Below are 20,883 nucleotides of genomic sequence, written 5' to 3'. Positions count from 1 at the left end.
CTGTTTCCTTTGACCTTTTCCTTTTGTTCCTCTACCCAGTACCTCAAGTCACCCATCCTACATCAGACAGTTGAGGACCCCTCCACAGAAAGGAACACAAACACATGCGCTGGTCTTCAATGACACCAGAACTCTACAACATCAGCTCAATTTTCTGTGTGTCCCTGCTCAGCCATGTTGTCCATCCTCTGCAACAAATATTTTGTATTCTTACTACTCTCCTCTTTGCCTAGTCATCTAAACCTCAACCTCTTCCTCTCATAGAAAAACTGGAGCCACAGAGCAATGGTTCCTCCTTCTCCCTTGAGATGCTATGCACCTTTGGATCCATATTTACCACCTTACCTTGCATGTCTGAGTCGGAGGTAACCTTTCTGCTGTGGGACGCCATACTCTCCACTGTACTCTACATTCCATATCCTCTTCCTTCTCAGCAACTTCCTTCTCTTCAACACCTCCAACAACTCCCGTTCTTTTAGTCTACTCTAGTCTTTATGTGCTTCCATCTCGGCATATAATTACGTTCAGGTCTCCCCCACCTCTCTATCCAGCACTATCCTGCACCAGTCACCACTTTTTATAGTCAAGATTGAAGAAAGAGAAGTCCTCACAGTCTCCACTTCCACACTACCAATTGCAGTTTGCTTCCAACACAATTGAATTAAACTCTTCTCTTCCCAAGAGCACCACCAATTTCCTCTTTTCAGTGGTTTCTTTACTGTCCTTATCAATCAATCTTAAAAATATTTTATCCTTTTGAAAGAAAAGAATAAATCAATGTATTAATGAACCACCCTACAATTAAAATATATTGACAAGAATAATAAATTACTCTAAATTAAGCATCTTTAATGCAAATATGAATTGCAAAGAAATATTGTAGAACCTGCCAACTTGCTGTATGAAATACATAATGTACTTGTGCCCTTGTCCTTTCACTAGGAAGGGTGCAGCTAAGGTGAGACACAAGTAAAAGAGTATAAATATGTTCTGGTACAACAAGAACTTCTTTGTCCCTTTCCTGAAACATCATATGCTATTATGTACCAAAAGACTTGTAAACACATGGGTACACAATGTTCAGGTGATTTCCATCATTCTGGACATCAAATATGTCTGAAGTGACTTTTAACCACTGAAGTTTGACTACAAGCCAAGCCATAATGCTTTGTGGTTTTTATCCTGAACAGGTATTTGAACCGGACCATACGGGAAGATATATCAGCAGCAGAGCATTCTCTAAACAGAGAGAAATTAGTTGTATTAAGACAAGCCTTGACTGTAGTTGGCTTCAGTAACTTGGTAAGTCATTAAATATTTCACCGAGAAAACCAAGCTCTATTAGTTTATAAAAGTTATTAGTTCTATAGTATTATATTGTTGTAAACACTGATGATTAAGCAGTGGACTGTCATAGTCCCTGCCCTTGAAGAGGTTACATACTAGTGGTTGCAAAAGGCAAAAACAAACAATTGATAGGTACCATGAAGAAAATGAAGTAGGATAAACAAATAGAGAGTAACAAGAAGGTGGTCAAGGAAAACAGATCAAAATAATTTTACATTGACAGACCCAAGAGAAAACTAGTAGATCTGGATTAACTGTTTAGGAAAGAATAGATAAAACAGTGTTCAGAATCACTTGGAAAATTCATCTAATCACTTTATTAAGAAATCTTCTAAAAAATATAAACCATTTTCCATTCTTAAATAATTACCTGATGCCTGCAAGCATTATGAAGCTGAAAAATAAGATTTAAAATGTTTAGGTCACTGCTATGTAAATGGAAATTTCTGTGATAATAGAAATATTCAATATCTGCATTGTACAATATGGTAGCCACTAGCTATGTGTGGCTATTGGGACTGGGAATGTGGTATTGGGACTGAGGAAATGAATTTCTAATTTTATTTGATTCTAACATTTAAAATTAAGTAGCTACTTGTGGCGAATGGTTACCATATCAAACAGCACAGATCTAGAAAATAAGAAATATGAAGTGACTTAGCCTTGAGAGAGACATCTAGGAATTCCCACAAATCTCTATTTCCCTTAAGGATTATCTGTGTTTCCTCTCCTCTTTCAATACGGTGGTGTTTTCAAATAGAATCAATTCCTTATTAGCAGTTAATATAAAATTGCCCAGGTAACTTTGGTATACCGATAATTTAGGAGCTCAAGTTTAGTGACAGATATATTCTTATTTTTTTTTAAGCACCTAAGTTGGTCAATTTGTCAATCTGTATTTTCCCCTGTCCACATAGATATTGCTAATGTGATAGCAGGGGAGGGTTGAAAAACAGAAAGGTAGCAAAGAGGAGAAGGGGAAGGAGATGGAGAACTCACCATAAATGAATGATCTCTGGGGCAGTTTGTTTCACCCCACCCTTACCTCAGTCAGAGACCAGAGTTCTAGAACTTACAGTCATATGGCATCTGGCTCTTTTTTTACTCTCATTGTCAATTTCTGTATTTCTGGCTCACACTAATACCTGTTGTTGTGTTCTATGCTGGCTTGGTAGATGCTGCTATTATACCTTTTTTTTTGTTTTTGTTTTTTTCCCTTTTTTCTGTATCTGAGAAATCTGTTTCTTGATAGAAAACTAGGATATAAAGATGAGTAACAAACAAATCTACCAAAATACCAGTTGCTTGGAAACAGGGCTTTAAAAATCCATGATTGATCATCAAAGGCAGGGCAAGCAAAATATACCTTCTGCTTCAGGTAGCTAATCATCGTTTTGGTAAAAGAAACAGGTGCATTTTAACAAAAGACAGGAAGATAATCCCTTCATCTGATCCTTTGGGGTGACCAGAACGGTGAAAATTTTAGTCCACATAAGAGGGATAGCTTATGTCCAGTAAGATTGGAAGGAAGGTATTTTGGGGCTGGTGAAGCCCTTAAACCAAAATTTGCAAGTGATTTCCTCCCCTGGCTCTGTGGTCCTGGGTGTGAGGTCTGGTTTTAAAGGTGCTGCCACCTCTGCCCTATTATCACCACACTGTAGCCAAGGTAGTGGTAATACCAGCCTCCTCCCATGCTCACAAGAGTATTCATTTTTACCTCTATTACAGGTAAATACTGCACTTTACTAGGCTACAATCTATATTATAGTTAGTTTTGACAGTTATTTCTCCATCACTAAATTGTAATATCCTTGAGAACAGAACAAGTCCTTGTTCTTGTTTGTCTATGCAGAAGTGCCTATTTGGTGTAGCACAGAACATTTAATGAAGAGTTACCGGATTTGTTTAAAAATAAAATAAAATAAAGTTGTCAGGAAGCTCAAAAAGCCAGGAAAATTTTCTTGTATCACATATGAATGAATAGAATTTGAAACCCTAATTTCAGAGTTGGGGTTACCAAAAACATTTTTGATTAATGTCACAATTATAGAGTATTGTAGCTGGAATTTACTTAGACATCATCCTCCCCTTTTTAAGATGATAAAGCCTTATGACAAAAATTAGAAGTTCTGAATGAAATTTATAGAAGTCCCAGGAACTTTATTGTTGCAACTATATATGTACAAAGCAAATAAGAGTTGTTCTTAGAACACTCCTCCACAGTTGTTATGACAGGTGGTTTTTTGTTTGTTTGTTTCTTTTAAATATTATTCCCAAATCATAGATTAGCAAACTAAGATTTTAAAATGCTATGTCACTTGCTCTATCTGGGTCTTAATCAGTTTTACTATTGATAGCATCACACTAAACATTTGTTATTCTAGAGAAGCATATTTTAAATTACAGCAATTTCATCACTGTTCATTCTTGCCACAAAATGACTGTCTAAAATCAAATTTGAGGCGTAACTTCTTTTTTTATACAAAGTTCCAGATTCTTAGATATTTTCTTTCAGCAAATATTCTCTTACTTTGTGCCACCTTCTGCTCAAACATGACACTTGCCAACATCCGTTTTTTCTGAGTTTTCCTTAAAATACCTTGAAAAAATTACCATTGTGTTTATCAAGGCAGATATTCTCATTATGCCTCCTTTAATTTTTCAGCTCAAGTGAAAAATTCTATAACCATCATATCAGTTTATCTCTTGAAAGAGTATTTCACTAGGAAATGAAAATCATAATAGATGTTCTCTAATGGAAAGGGCCATAGCTACTGCAGACTTGGAGTAGAGTCGTTTTAGGGATCTGCGTCAGACCAGGAAGGACATGAGTGAAGTGACATCCAGACAGGCACACTATCGTTTACATACTCATTAGTTTTGTATTGTTATCGTTATCTAGAAACTGTTCATTTACACTTACTTGGTCTCATTTGTTTAAGGAAGAAAAACATTAATTTAGAGGAAATGTGCATTGAATTATGAGATTTCAATCTTGTGCACAGATTGATAGTTCTGTTATCATTCAGACTCTGAAACATCGTATCTCTATAAATAGAGCCCACATCCCTAACGGGTAGCCATTGTTTTTCCCTAATTTTAGATTTTTAAAGGATTTATCTTTTTTGTCTTTCTTCTAAGCAATCCTATTCACCTTCTCTATTTGTAAAATGTGTAGGAGGTGGAGAATCTGTTTGTGATTCTAGCAGCAATATTACACATTGGAGACATTCGGTTCACTGCTCTGACAGACACTGATTCAGCATTTGTTTCTGACCTCCAGCTTCTGGAACAAGGTCAGTGGAACATGACCTTCTGACCTGAAACTCATTATACTTGCAGTTTTATCGAATTGCCAGTAGGTGGAGACACAGTACAGAAAAGTCAGGTAGAATGCAAGCTCTCCTGGGTGGAAGGCAATTAGGGGAAAATGATTTTTAAAAAACCTGTATCCACTTTGTTCTTCTTTATTAATGGGAATGAATAACAAGAGGTATATTTATGTTATCGTGTTCTGCACACAATAACAGTGTTGATCCATTAACATACACTGACTTGATTTATATTGTTATACATATTCTCTGTTTCCACTCCTGCCACCCATTATAATTGGGGGGCAAGCTATCAGCTGAACATTTTGAACATAATCACTTCCGTTCAAAGTTTTTGCCAAAAATCTTTTCTTGGCTTTGAAGTTTCCTTGTTAGTCACTCCCATATTTCTTAAAAATATCTTAAAACCACAGACTGTCAATAAACAACATGCTTCACCTCATATCAAAGTGATTTAACCAGGAATTGGGGAAAAAACATTCTGTGCCATCTGTGAGGACAAAGATGAAAAAAACCTGTTGTGATTTAATCCACAAAGCCACAGGAACTCATTAATGTTTTGATTATTATAAGCTGTTTCTCTTGTTGACTTTGGCAATTAAAGCGGCAGTTTAGTTTCTCTAATGCACCAATTTTCTAATGTGTCTATAAAACTATAAATTATAACCATAAAATGCAATGTTCTTCACATAAAAAACTATACAGACTATGTTTTCAATGCTGCTTTAATTTTAGTGGCTGGAATGTTACAAGTATCAGCAGATGAATTGGCGTCTGCCTTAACAACTGATATTCAGTATTTTAAAGGTAAGTTTTCTATACTCTGATTTCAACTTTTGTGCAATTTGTGATATTATTTGACATATGGGAATGAAATACAACTTTGCCTTTCCTCAACTAGTGAAACTGTGTCTGTAAATTGAATGTTGAATGAGGAAAGCATCATTAGCCTGTTTGTTTACTCGATATGGCTCTTTATTGTAAACTACTTCTGCTCTCGAGGACCACCATTTCTAGTTGATCAGTTATTTTAGGGGAAAAAAGTCATCGATCCAAGACGATTTATTCGTTTAAAACTTTGGCTCCATTTGTGTGTGTGGGTCATGCTGCCCTCCCCAGTGAAGAACCACTCTTTTCCCACTGCCTCATCGATCATAGTAATAGCTGCCACTTATTGGGCGTTTATGACATCACTGGCATTGTGCCAACTGCTGTGTACATTATAATTGTTAATTCTCACAAATCGCTATGAGGTAGGTATAATTATTTCCATTTTAACACATGGTAAAACTAAGATTCAAAGAGGTTAAATAACTTTGAACATCAAGTCACTAGTAAATGGCATGTTTGGGCTGAATCTGATTCTATGTGATTCCCAAGATCCCATGCTAATCACCATGCTACATGCTTCTCCACTCAGTGAGCAAAGAGTGGCTCTCCTACATGCTCTTCAAATATTCATGATAAATTGTTGCCTTCCTATACTTTCTCTTTATTGTAATTTTGAGGACTCACCATTCATCTGATCATTTTTCTCTAAATCACTGCTACTCTTACCAGCTGTCCCTTCTGCACCCACTTGCAGCTATTTAGATATGTGGCTTATGATTTTTGCCTCATTCCTATTCTAATTTCCCTTCCATATTCCTTAACTTAATGATTCTCCATGTTATCTACTAGTTGCCCAGAGTCATTCTTAATGCCTTTTCCTCCTTGCCCATGCAGTAAGTCAGACACATACCGGTTCTGCCTCATAAATATATCTCTCATACTTACTGCCTTCTGTTCATGTCCACTGTCACTTCCTTAGTTTAGCCTTCTTTCCCTGGAATATAGAAAGAGCCTCCTGTCTATTTGTCCGCTTGGTCTAATTCCATGTTGCTCTCCTTCCACACTGCTTAAGGAATGATCGTTCTGAATTGTAAATATTGTTTTCATCCCTGGATAAGAGTCTCTGAAATATACTCTAATTCCTTTATAGCACAGTTCAGCACTTTAGCTTGTCTATTTAGGCCCTTAACTATGTGGGTCATCCCTAACTTTTATGTTCCTTGTGAAGCCGTTTCTCCACCAGCATCCTTGTATTCAACCATATAAACTTCTTGAGGTTTTCTAAACGCACTGTTCTTTCTCGCGTCTTTTTTGAGAAAAAATGAACTCACTGTAGTCACTGTAATTAAATATATGCTGATACCCTTGCTTATATTGCCCTTCCCCCTTTACCTACCCATGTGACCCATCACAACCTCTCCATCATCTGACCTCTAGGGACCTCCATTTCTTTGTTATCATTAATGACCACACCTGTTTTCACTGCCACAGCGTGTTATCCATCTTTATTACCTTGAACTTGTAGCTCTCTGATTCATCATTACCTCCTTGATTTTGACATCAGGAACCCTCAGAAGCAGTTCTCCTCCCTTGCCTGTACTTTCAGCTGTTGACAACCCACTCCACCCTCATTCCACAGTCATTATTCTATTACTTCACTCCCTGCTCCGTCTGAGATACAAAGGGGAACCAATTTAGCCAAGGACTCACTCATATTCTAGACTTCCCTTCCCTCTCAACTTTCTAGCCAGAATGCTATGATATCTTCAATTCCAAATCACCTGTACTTTTTTTCTTAGTTTCTTCTCTAGTCAGTTCTCTTCTTATTTCAAGATTTCAGTCGTCATCCCTTTGAGAACAGAGGAATTTCTACCTTTAAGCACAGTTTGTTCCCAAACTCCAAACCCACAGTTTGGTCATGTGTGGCATTTGAAAATATTTAAAATATGACTAATTTTCTAGATTACCAGGATTCAAAATTACCTTAGGATGATTCAATGTCCAAACTAGTGAGTTATTATCTGGAAACCTGCGAGGGAGGCCCTGTCAAATATTGATTCCCTGATCGAGAGGAAATTATACAGCCTGTATAGAGATCATAAGCTGCGGTCCACATTTGTAATAAGATTGCAATGTATGTGATACTTGTTTTAGGGAATCTTTTTGCATAATAATTACAGAGACCTTCTAATTTATTAGAGTCAGAGTAGAAATACTACTTTTGTACATGCTTTGATGGCATGTGAATGACTGGTGGATCAATAGGATGTGGATAGTTTTATTTGCCTGTAAATGAGGGGGATCCTTATTCTTATGCCTCTTCATCCTTCTTTCTACTGTTTTAGGAGATATGATTATACGACGACATACTGTAGAGATTGCTGAATTTTACCGGGATCTCTTGGCGAAGTCCCTGTACAGTCGTTTGTTTAGCTTTTTGGTGAATGCCATGAATTGTTGTCTGCACAGTCAAGATGAGCACAGCAGGTAGGAGTGGACTGAAGACTATTGTTATTCCAATCATAGCCAATTTAAAGACTCAGCTCTTGAAGGTAGTTCATAATGTGATGTGACCCATAAATTAGACTATAATTGTAATAGCTCATTTTAACAAGGTGATTTTTACTTGGCAGGTTTTATTGATTATTCTTTAGGGATTTAAGTTTCCTCTCCCCCAACACAAATGGATGAATGAATCCTATCATCTCTCATGCATAGATATGCCAGTGTAGATTCTCTGGACAGAAGATATTTAGGGCCAATTGTACACCAAGAAGTATCAAAAATGTATAAATCTGGGATGAAAACTGCAGAGAATACAAGCCTTTCTAAGGTCTTTTGGTTTGCTGTGTATCCCATGACTCTTTCAGAACCTATTTGATGATGTGTTTCAGATCGGTGTTACTTCCTCCTGCTTTCTTCATTTATTTCGTTGATTGTTTGACAGTGGGTCTCTATGGTAATCATTTTGGCTCGTAGCTTTAATCATCTTCAAGCAGTAGCTTTTCAGGGCTATTTGATCATCTAAAAATTATAGATCTCCATGACATTTTATCAATGGAAAACTGTTACTATTCTTGTCACTAAATAATGACCTAGAGCAGGCCATTGAAAGCAAAATTGTATCCAGAAGCCTTTACATGTATGCTTGTCTTTGAATGAAACCTTTTGAGAATTTCTTTATTGTCCATATGGATTCTTCACCAAATTCCTAAAAATTGCTGCCTTTGAAAGTTTCTTGGAAAATGCTAGAACGTGTATTAATGGGAAAGTTCTTAAACAAACAGGCATCTCAAAAGATTTCAAGGACAAAAGGGATACTAGAATTCTTAAAATGTACATATATAAAATCTCACTTTATGTTGTTAGCATATTAAATATACAGTCTGTGATTTGAAGGTAGGTATAGTATTATCTATATTTAGGTAGAAATACCTTAGTATTTGGTATGGTGATGACTTCTGATTTTATTGCTATTTCTCATTGTCAACTAATATTTTTATTTTCTCTGAAGTATGAAGATTATTTACAGGATGATATTAATATGCTAATCTGCCAAATTAATCTTGTGTAAAATCATTGGCAGTTCTGCTGAAGTTGAAAAACTCATTGTATACATCCAGCTGCACGTAGACAGTTTTAGAAAATGTTATTTGGGATTTAAACTTTACCAAGTCCTCAAATTTATATAATTGCAAATAATTATATATGGTCTAGATTTTTTACTACATATACCTATTCATTTATATTAAATAAAAAAATACAAAATATAAACCTTGGACAACAAATTCTTTTCCTTTCCTTGGGTTATCTGGGCAAAAACATAAATATATAAGAATTACATGATGGCAGTCTTTAAATTTTTTTACTAAGTAAAAAAATGAGTACATGAATTGGTGGGAAATTAGAACTGAATTAATGAATTGCAAGTTTAAGTTTTAAGAGACTGTTATCTAACAGTTATTTGAGTCACAACTCTTATTTTTTCCCAGGGGTCACCCAAACATGAATTTAAATCCCCAAATAATGCAAGGAAAGGTTATATTTGCAGTATTTATGATTCACTGAAATTCACAGAAAGTTTAAAGGTTTGCAGATTTACAAAACCTAATCCTAAATTACAGAAAGCTCTCAAATTTTGGATAACCTTAAAATAGGTTTTTTGTTGTTTATTAAACCCAGTTGTTTTGAGTTTTTTGAAATTTTGTAATCATGTTCAAAAATGTTATTACAAATATCATTATGGCTAAAATTGACAAGCACCCTTGATGATGATGGGTTTGGAAAATTTTCACCCTATTTTTTTATGGGTAAATTTTGTAAGAGATAATAAATATAAATAAGATATGTCCTAAAAAGTTATAAAGAGAAAACAAGTGAAATAGAAGCAGTTGAAATGTTTGTAGTTGGACTGCTAGATTTATTTCCTATTAGAGCAGAAGTGGTAAACTATTAATAACAATATGAATTTTAAAACTTCTGCCTCAACCTAGATTCCAAATGCAGTTGCTTCCAAGTGAAAACTCTGAGATGGAATGAATGCGAAGTTGATGAATTGTTAATTAAGTTGATCAAATGAGTTCACCATGTTTGCCTTGACCAAAATTGAGTCAGAAGATTAATTGTCCTGACATCTACCTGGCTAGGGCCGGCTCTAGTCTTGACCCCTGACCACTGGAGGCTGGAGGTCCAAACAGGCTGAGTGGAATTCTGTCCAAAGCCCACACTTAACAGTCAGGATACGCCAAAAATTGATCCATGATCATACTTTATTTATTTTGCTTCAATTGAAAATGATTTGGTCCAAGTAAGTAAAAAAGGAGTAACAATAACAGCAACAGTAATAAATAATAATGATAATGATAATAATGTCTTATATTTGCTTAAAACTTTATTTTTCACAAAGTGTGTGCATATAAATTACCATAGAAAGAAATCTGTGAAATAACTAAAAATGACATGTTTTATTGTTGAAAAAACAAAGGAGATTGTGATGCTTGGGCTACCATCTGGTTCCTCTGTTCCCCTTCCAATACTCTTCCCTTTGATTTATCCATTTCAAAAACCAGAGTTCTACTTTAATTATTTTCTGAGACATTTTTATGAACTATATTCCCGACATCTGAAATAAAGGATGTTGTATACCACTTAACTTTTTATGAAAACATCACCATTGTATAACTCATTATTATAACTAATTCCAGCACAATTCTCTTCTTTTTGGCATTATTTGATCACCTGGCATCACAGTGAGACTGAATATTTCTCCTTCTAACCATTTCCTCACCTCCAATTTGCTGTTTTTAAGTTCCTGCAGCTTTGGATGCACCCACCCTGAAGTTTGCATTACCTAATAGCACCCATTTTCACTCCTGCTTCTTAATCAATTGAGAAATAAGATAATGGACTAAGATATGAGGAGTTAAAAGATCAACTTGGTGAGTGAAATGTCAGCTGCAGGAGGGCACAGTTTATGCTCATAGCAAGGTGCTTCTGACTACTGCTCACCTGGTCACAGTCGGCCCTGAAGGGGACTGAGGACTGCTGCTGGCCTGGACAAGCAGAGAGCATAACCTCAGGGATGAGCAGAGATCACAAACTCGGGGTGCCTAGGAAAGCACAGGGCTGAGCTGGCCTTGCCCGATTCTTCTAAACTCTCCAACTGAATAAGTGACTCTTACTCAATTACTGGGGCCGGGACAGTTATAGTGGAGTGCCTTTTCATGAAATGAACCTCAGGAGTATGAGTAAGCATTTCCGCCCAACAAATCTGAGGGTTAATTTACGATGGATAGACTTGAAAGACCGAGGACCTATCTGATGAAAGAGAGCATGCAGGCTAGGTGGCTCCTATTTTGAGTGATTTGTCTTTTCCTGGGTTGTTTTTGAATAGACAGAGCTAAACCACATAGGATATCCTTGTAGTTTATTCATAACTTGCCCTTAGTTAACATTACATTGAGAATATTTAACTAAAATATTATGCTAGATAGTATTTCAAATAATTTCTAAAAGAAAACTAATAAAGCTATTAAAGTTTGATCTGCTTTTTCTAGTACTATTTTGGCATCAACATCTCTGTGAATTGTCAACTGACTCCCAACTGACTCCTGTAGATAAAAAGAAATTTGTTGTTTAAACCATCAGAAGATCTCATATTTAGATTCCTGTAGCTTCATATATAGAAAATGGCAACCACTGATGGAAATCAAAAGCATTAACATTCTATTCAGTTCTCTTCAGTGACTGCTCTCTCCTGAGTGAATCCAAATTTATGTTGTCTGGTCTTTTCCTAGTAATGCAATTAGTCTTCCCAAGGGACAGTCTTCTTCCCTGGGATGTTTCCGTCAGACCAAAGTTGTGGTTCTGCACATTCTTTTCAGGAAGTTGTGTAACGATTGCTGGGGTCTCTTCTGCACGGAGTCGCCATGTTTGAACAGGGGATGGAAGTATCATGACTTGAGATAGATTTTTCTGCTTTCCGAATGAGCTCAATTACCTGTCTACTCTGTTATAGGAGATGTAACGTAAAAAATTTCAGGAGCGTCATCTTTATTTCTGTCATGGCATCCTCCCATAGCTCTAAGAGATATTTCTTTTCAGGGTTTAGCCTTTGCAGGCAGTTTAGAACCTCATCTGAAGAATAAACCTGACATAGAAGGATTCTGTACAGATTGTCTGTAGTACCTCTACTTTTTCATGGTTTATCTTGCCTCATTATTATAGAAATTCCTTCCCATTTTGCAATACTGATTAACTGTTTTTAATGTAATATATTCAGAATGGAAAGGTTCACTCTTAAGTCTTTGTTGTTCTTTTGCTGAATTAATTTGCAAACCTTTGAAAAAAGACAGGGAGACACATTAACTTTATCTTTTATCTGAAAAGGCAACACTATGGATAATATTGCAGTGGTTACCTGAAGTGTTTCTTGTGTCAACATTATAAGTAGAATTGTTCACAACCTTTAAAATGAATAGTTTTGCATTTTGATGCAACCACTATATTAAATAAGGGTGATTTGTGATGTAAGGAAGGCATGCCCTTTTTATGTCCCACCTCCCTCTGAAATGAATTCAATTTGGATAATATTTTCCTGCCCCTGGGAGAAAACTTAGGCAGGTACCAAGACTTTTTAAAATTACTTTTAAATAGCTATGAAACCTTTAAGTCTCAATACACCCTGGGTCTGAACTGAAATGAGAAGTGTTCAAAGGTGAAAGTTCTCCTTTCTCTCCTGCAGATAAAGCCTGGGGTTGGCAGGGTGCTGCCTTTCAGGAAGAGTTGAGCTGGGCTTTGGGGCTCTAGCTTGCAAGCTGTGGTGCATTCGGCTCCGATGGCAAAATAGGGACCAGGAGAAGAGGCGAGGAATATTTTTGCTTGCTGATATCTTGAGGCTTTCCTGGCTAGGAAGATAGTTAAAGCTAACCCTTTCTCTTGGGTTCCTCATAGATCCCTATCACGGGACCTCTCTTTCTGTAATCTTCATGATGTGAGAAATCATCCCTACACTGATTGCTCCCACATTTGCCCATGTATTAGGGTAGCCCATTAGGCAAGGCACACACTACGTGTAGGTTGGAATCCCCACATCTCCCAGGCATGCCTCTTGCAAAAATTTCTCTGGATTGGGGGTAGAGATGGGACTACAAATGGGATGGTATGTTCAAGAGTTGCGGACATTTCAACTGTTCATAATTTACAATTGTTAAATGACACACTCTAAACTGTATTAACTTTTATAAAGGTGATCATGTATGTGATTCTGAAATGAGATAAATGTTTGGAGATTCTTGCTAAAGTGTAATGATTAATAATTTCAGCTTTTGAAAAATTATACATTTTTTGCCACTGTTAAAACTAGATCTGTTTCATAATGTATCATTTATATTTCCAAGATACAAATATCAATGTTAAATTTAAAATTATTTTTATTGAACTGAATTTTTCATCAGAATTTTGGCACAGACTTGACTATTACAGAAGCATGTGAAAGCAAATAGAGGCTTGGACAGGTACAGTTTATAATGTATATACTAAATACAGTTTGTATACCAAACCTACAGTTTATTTCAAATCATTTAATCATGAGTTCTGAAGAAATTTATTTTTATATTTGGGAACACCTGAGAAATGTAATCTATGGAACCTTCCCCTTTTTAACATAAGAAACACCCTAAAAATATATAGATTGAAAGTTGGATATAGATGAAGTTTAAGAGAGAAACCAATAGGGGGATATTGAAGATACACTTATTCATTCATTCATTCATTCATTCATTCATGTCTACATCACTAAAACCCATGTTATGGGCAGCACAATTTGGCATATAAATATAATACAGTAAATAAATAAAGTTTCAAACATACATAGGGAGAATTTGTATCACTGTCTTCCATTTCTTACAATATTCTTACATTATGTGGTTACGATATTTTACTTTTCTTAAAAATAAACATTTAAAACTTTATGATTAATTGCATTCAATTCAATGAGTTATACATTTATCCAAGTCTGTTATTTAGTCCCTGATGGCAAGAACGTCTTTTATTTTCCAGTGTTCTATGAAAGTTAAATGAGATGATGCTCATGAAGTTGTTAGCACAGTATCTGACATAAAGGGAATATTTGCTACAATAATAGTAATGGTTGTTATGACCAGCAAGAAGAGCTTCTTAGTTTATAATAGCTTTATATATGGGGGTGAGGAGGGTTGTAAAAAAGTGTACAAGGATCACAACATGCTAGAAACCCAAATTTAGTCCAGCTCATCTGCTTAAAGATAAAATCAAGTATCTTGACTCAGTAATCTTATTTGTTTTCGAGCATACAAGTAGAAAAAAATATTTTATTCTTTGCAAATAGAAATGTCACTATTCACTTAACACTACTAGGGCATGTAGAGGTGTTTTTATGTTTTCCTTAGTTTTGCTTTGTGGTAAGCAATGATAGTGGCTTTGTATTCATCAGTTTCCACACTGAACTGTTTTTCTCTTACAATACATGTATGACGTGTTTGCAGCATGCTTGACTGGGGTCCAGAGTGCAATTTGTGATGTTTCATTATTGCAAAATTAAGGTCTACATGGATTAGAAACTGTGATATTTCTAATGAGATCTTTGAGGAAATATCACATGGAGGAACAGTAGGTCCCAACAATGGAGAGGTGATTAAGCAGGGTATGAACTAAGGAACTGGACTAATGAAGTGGAGAGGCATGATATGAACAAGGAATTAGATGCGGTGTAGAGATGGGAAATGTGGGGGTTCGAAATGGTATGTACACCAGAAAATTATGTTCCTAAAGCTAATCCATCCCTGTGCTTATAAACCTATTGTAATTAGGACCTTTTGAGGAGGTTACTTCAGTTAAAGCATGGCCCAGGATGGGTCTCCTTTTACTGGAGCCCTTTATAAATGGGATGAACACAGAGAAAGGGCAGGAAATCCATGGAAGCAAGAAGCTGCAATCAATAAAATCCAGGAGGGAAGGGAGAAACCAGTAAACACTGCCACGTTCCTTGCCATGTGGCAGAGGAGTCAAGGATCGCTGGCAGCTGGTCTGCAGGAGGAAAGCATCTCCCTGATGATGCTTTGATTTGGACATTTTTCTCAGTCTCAGGCTGTAAGCTAATAGATCACCATTGCTTAAAGCCAGCCCATTTCATGGTATCTGCTTTAAGCAGTCTAGCAAACTAATGCAGGAACCCTTTGGAGCATCTATGAACAGGTTGGAGAATGAGGTAAAAGAGGAAGGAAGGCTCACGACTTTAAATGTAAAAGTGAAAATGTCTTTCACTGGGAGACATGAGGTCCCCATCCCAGGAACTGTCAAGTCTTTGTCCTTGGATCCATATATTTGAGACTGAATATGGAGACAGAAAAGAAAGCTGTTGAAGAAAGTATACCACTTGTGAAATTTCTCAGACTACGAAATCTCTCCTTTGCCACCTAGTCTAATTATAATCTGAATTTAAATAATTGAAAGAAGTATAAAACAAATAGTATATTGGTGAACAAGAGGAAAAGTTTTAAAGGGAGCCTAAAGTTATTTGTTATCATTTTTTAATTCACATATAAATTCAATGATTTAATTCATGAAATCATCAGTAGAATGTTGTCTCTTATCCAGTTTCTAAATTCACGTATTTTGATTATAACAGTAAGTGATTTTGTGAGTCAGTATGGAATGTCCTTTAAGATCAGGAAGATTATCATCAGCATATTTACTAAATATTCTATATGTTCCTGCAGAATCTGATTGAGGTAATTTGTAAAACCTGGCTATGTGAATAGCAGGCAGTAGCTTCCAGGTGAGTCAAAACTAATGACTCACTATCTAATAGGAGAAGAAAGAGCACATCCAATGCAGATGCAAATTTAGGGCCCTATCAATGTATTAGGTGAGTGCAATCATCCTCTGCCTCTGACAATACTTAAGAGAATGCTAGCTTCTAAATGAATATGGAGTGTCTACACTAATAAGATTGTAACAAGAAATTTAATATTCATCTTCAGAAAAACTGTGCTCCTTCATTGGGTGAGACTTGCTATTCTTTCTTAATTAGAGGGTTCAAATATTTCCTATAGGGAAAACTAATTATAGCCTTGAAGAGCTCTGCAGGCTGGTTTAAAAAAGAAATTGCACATCAGCACTTTGGATAATCTGTATTTGATCTGATAGTTGTCTTTTTGAATGGCACAGAGAATGGATCTTTACTTTGATGCTCTGAAATGAAAGTGAGGGGAATTAAGTGAGTTAAGTGGATCTACAGCTTAAGATTTCATTTGGAAATTCTGCCCCTTAGTTTTGTTCTACTGAAAATTCAGTTTGTATTCAGTTTTTGTAACACTGATTTTGAATATTTATTATGTGTATAAATATTTGTTGGATTTCCAAGGATTGTAAATGGTAAGAAAATAAATTTTGCTTTTTATATAGAATTGAAGGTCAAATTTCCTTTGATTTCATTTGTCTCCAATTTATGCCATGAGGTAGCACTTAATTTACTTATGAAATGTAGTGATTCCCAACTTTTTTTTGTTCAGAGTCCAGTTTGAGATTTGGATAAATGCCATACACACACACACACACTCACACACACACATATAGGCACACATTTTTGCATATAGTTTCTGGGGATTAGAAGGCACCCTGAAATCATCCATACATCTGGGCTAATAGTTTGTTAATTTGTTAATTAGAGAAACTAATGTACTCTGAATTAATACACTCAGTGTGGTCCATAGTCTCCTGGTAGCTTTTGAGAGTTTTTAAGTCAATTGTATTCTCTGTGATTATTTTGTTATCAAGTTTTCTTTAAATTAAGGAATTCTCCTTAAATTTTATGTGGCCTATGTTTTTATTTAAAAAACTACACAGAGTTACCATCTAATGGATGGGTTACATTATTTTAATAATGCTAAATGACAGTAAGCATGTTAATTTATTTTGTAAGGGAGTTTTTAGTAGAAATTAGATTTTCAGCTACAACTGGGTTTTTGTCAAGGTTCTCTCACATTAGCAACAGTTCACAAAATGGTTGAAGAGGTTCAAAGACGGAGCTAAAGACAGAACGTCTTTCTACTGCACTGCAGGCAAGCATTAAAAATATCTTCTAGCTTACTTCTTATCTCTACAGTATTGGGACCGATCACCTATAAAAGACTTTACCTGGCATTTTAGGACAGCTTCCTAGCTGTATGCAGGGGTATTTTCTATTACTTCTGCAGCAAAAATTACTCATCTTTACTATGAAATCCCTGTTATGCTTACTAAGTACAGTAGCAGTTTGGAGCTCTATCAATATGTTTTGGACTTGGGTTTCTATTTTTTTATAAAAGCATAATCAGTATTCAACAGGGCATTGGCCATCTGGGAGTCACAGAGCACCACAGCACTTTGCAACCTGGGAGGCTGCAAACCAAACTTTTGAGATTAGTCCACTGAAGGTGCATTTTATGAGAATTGTCTATTGCTGGGGTTTGAAAAACTTTGAAATGGTATAAATGGTTAATTAATCCCCTTAACTTCTCCCTCACAAATAGGGCATTATGATGGACTGACTCATGTACCCCTATTTAGATGTGTACTTGTCTTGACCCATATTCCTGTGGGTATGAATCCTTTGTAAACAGCATCTTTTGAAGGTGTTATTTTAGTTAAGGTGTGCTCCAACTAAATGAAGGTGGGCCTTCATCTGGATTACTGGAGTCCTTTAAAACAGAAGAAATTTGGTTATAGAGAAAGCCACAGAGAAGAGCCAGGAGCCAGAAGTCAAGAGAATTGGAAGAGAAAGGAGAGGACATTGCTATATGAGGGAGTGAAACAAGCCAAGGAAACTTAAGGATCACTGGCAGCCAGCACCAGCATGTTATAAACTTTAGGGAGAAAGCTTTGTGCTGGTTTGAATGTATTATGTCCCCCAAAATGCCATTTTCTTTTATGTAATCTTGTGTGGGCAGAGGTATCAGTGTTGATTAGACTGTAATTCTTTGAGTGTTTCCGTGGAGATGCGCCCCACCCAACTGTGGGTGATGACTCTGATTGCATAATTTCCATGGAGGTGTTACCCCACCCATTCAGTGTGGGTCTAATTAAATCACTGGAGCCATATAAATGAGCTGACAAACGAAAGGAACTCAGTGCAGCTGTGAGTGACATTTTGAAGTGCAGCTGAAAGTGACATTTTGAAGAGGAGCTATAGCCAAGAGGGACACTTTGAAGAATGCACAGAAGCTGAGAGTAGCTGCAGATGAGAGACAGTTTGAAGACGGCTGTTCAAAGCAGACTCCTGCTCCAGTGAAGCTAAGAGAGGGTGACCACCCCAAGAGCAACTAAGAGTGGCATTTTTGAGGAATTGCAGCCTAGAGAGGAGCGTCCTGGGAGAAAGCCATTTTGAAACCAGAACTCTGGAGCAGACGCCAGCCATGTGCCTTCCCAGCTAACAGAGGTTTTCCAGACACTATTGGCTATCCTCCAGTGAAGGTACCAGATTGTTGATGACTTAACTCGGACACTTCATGGCCTTAAGACTGTAACTTTGTAACCAAATAACCCCCCTTTTATAAAAGCCAATTTATCTCTGGTGTTTCACATTCCGGCAGCATTAGCAACTAGAAAACTTGCCTTGCTGATGCCTTGATTTTGGGTTTCTCTTGGCCTCAAAACCATGAGCCAATAAATTCCTGTTGTTTAAGCCCACACATTTTATGGTATTTGTCACAGCAGACTGGTAAAATAAGACAGTCACCTTTGCTTTAGATTAGGACTTGTCATCGTTACCTATAATGGGAAGGGTTAATGTGGGTTGTCACCCCTCTTTCTGAGTAAGGTCGTGCGGTATGATTTTATTGAAAAGCAGTAACATGATTTTTCAGAACGTTTGTAAACCCCCTTTCCTCCCATGCTCAATGAAACTCGTATAAGCTTCTCCTAACTCCAGATTTAAGTCTTTTCTTCTCTTTGGGACCATTCACACCACTGACTAGATGACCAGTGATTTATAACAGCATGGTGTGGATGGGGCTCAGTAGCTATCTGAAAAGCCGGAAGTACTAAAATTAATTCACCATCCTTTGTCAAATCCCCATAACACTCCAGAAATCATTGTGTGAGAGAGTTTACAGCACACCTCAGGTTTCTGAAGGTTGAAAAAGTTAAGAAACTTAACCTAAATTGTAGGCTAGGTGACAGAAGAGCTAACTAAGAAGGAAATGTTGACAAATTAAATGCTTTGTCACTCTTATTTTGATAACATAATTGGAGCTTAATTTCCCCAAAAAATCATCTGACCATATTATATATTTAGCATCACTTGAGTATCCTAAGTAAAATCTCATTCTCTCTCCCACTCTCTCCCTCTCTCTCTCTCACAAACACACACACGCGCGCGCACACACACACACAAACTTTCTCGCATTGGAAATATAGTTTAATTGCTTTGACAAGTTTGCAAAAGGACATGAGAGATCATCTGACTTCATTTAACAGATACAAAAACTGGGGACAAATTGAAACTTGCTTATGAAGCAGGAATTTAATGTGTGAATGAATCTGATTAAAAACCAAAAGTTTTACTTAGTTGTGACATTCTCCCTTGTAGTCCTTTACTGAGATGATTATGAAGTTTTAAACTGTCTGATGGAAATTACAAATCAAAGGATATCTGCAAGAAAGGAAAGAATCTAGAAAAGATATTTTATGCATCACCTTATTAATTATAATGTAAAGTGCTTAATTCTTAATAAATGATTCTCTATTATTAATTTCCAAATGCCTCATAAAGATACTGAAACATCTGATGTGCATTGTGAGAAAATGAAAATAGACTTACGCAGTTTTTCCTTTTTCCATTTAATGTATAATGTCTTTCTTCATTATGTGCCTTCATTTTTTTTCAAAAAGATTTAATAATCAAGGGTAAAAAGGGGCTTAGGCAAACTACTTATTCACCTACTACCTAGAATTAACAACTATTAAAAATTTGTCCCTTTTGCTTCAGATTACTAACATAACAGAAATAGAGTTAAAAGTTGAAGTTCCTTTTATTTTCCTACCTAGGTCCTTTCCTCTCCTTCCTGCCTCAGAAACAATCAATATTACCAATTCTGTGTAAATTTTTCACTATTTGTTTTTATGTTTTTCTAGATACTGGCTTTTCATAGCAAAGAGATAACACTGTTTTTGAGTCATTAGTAAATGGCAGTACATTTTATTCTATACTTTACTTTTTAACACCACATTGTTTTGTTACATAAAGAACTAATTCATTCTTTTTAACCGTTGTACTCATTCCCATGGATGAAGAAACCACAATATCTTCATCTATTTCCCTATTGATGGGCACTTAAGAGTCTTAATTTTTTCTCAATTACAAACAGTGTTGCATCTTTGTACATGTCTCCTGGGATGTAGGTTTAAAGTTTTTCCTGGGGTGTATACTTAGGGGCAGAATTGCAGGGATACCATTAATTTTCATTCATTAGAAGTTAAGTTAAATATCTTCAGGAAATAGAGGGTTAGCACTGCAAAGTGGTGACATGCACCCAGAGGCACCCAGAGGTACCATGAGAAAACATCACAAAACTTGCCTGTCCTCATTTATATAGTCATATAGAGTGGTCTGATTTTAGGGTCTTATACATTCTTTTCCTACTCCAAGGTCATTTTACATTTTTTCCCCTAAAAGCTTTAGATTTTCAATGTGTTCTGTATTTATTTTGGTTTATGTGAGGAATGGATATATATATATATGTGTGTGCATATATATATATATAAATTTTAGTTGCTTGTTCAATTTTCTCAACACCATTCATTTGCAATGCTTCTCCATCCCCTTCCAATTTTCAATCTTTTTGATTAAAAACTG

At 36.1% G+C, this 20,883-nt stretch overlaps 1 protein-coding gene across 1 annotated transcript in view; it reads left to right on the top strand.

Annotated features, from left to right (window-relative positions):
- Positions 1-20,883, top strand: part of MYO16 (myosin XVI) — a 580,757-nt gene that overhangs the window by 348,326 nt on the left and 211,548 nt on the right. The window contains exons 17-20 of the mRNA XM_037800457.1: positions 1,191-1,302; positions 4,526-4,643; positions 5,415-5,486; positions 7,856-7,997. Of these exons, the coding sequence (XP_037656385.1) occupies positions 1,191-1,302; positions 4,526-4,643; positions 5,415-5,486; positions 7,856-7,997 (444 nt within the window). The remainder of the gene's footprint in view (positions 1-1,190; positions 1,303-4,525; positions 4,644-5,414; positions 5,487-7,855; positions 7,998-20,883) is intronic.

The sequence above is a fragment of the Choloepus didactylus genome, chromosome 12 (assembly GCF_015220235.1).
Source record: "Choloepus didactylus isolate mChoDid1 chromosome 12, mChoDid1.pri, whole genome shotgun sequence".
Lineage (NCBI taxonomy): Eukaryota > Metazoa > Chordata > Mammalia > Pilosa > Megalonychidae > Choloepus > Choloepus didactylus.
Note: the sequence above shows the minus strand (reverse complement) of the source record. Positions and strands in the feature narration are given on the sequence as shown.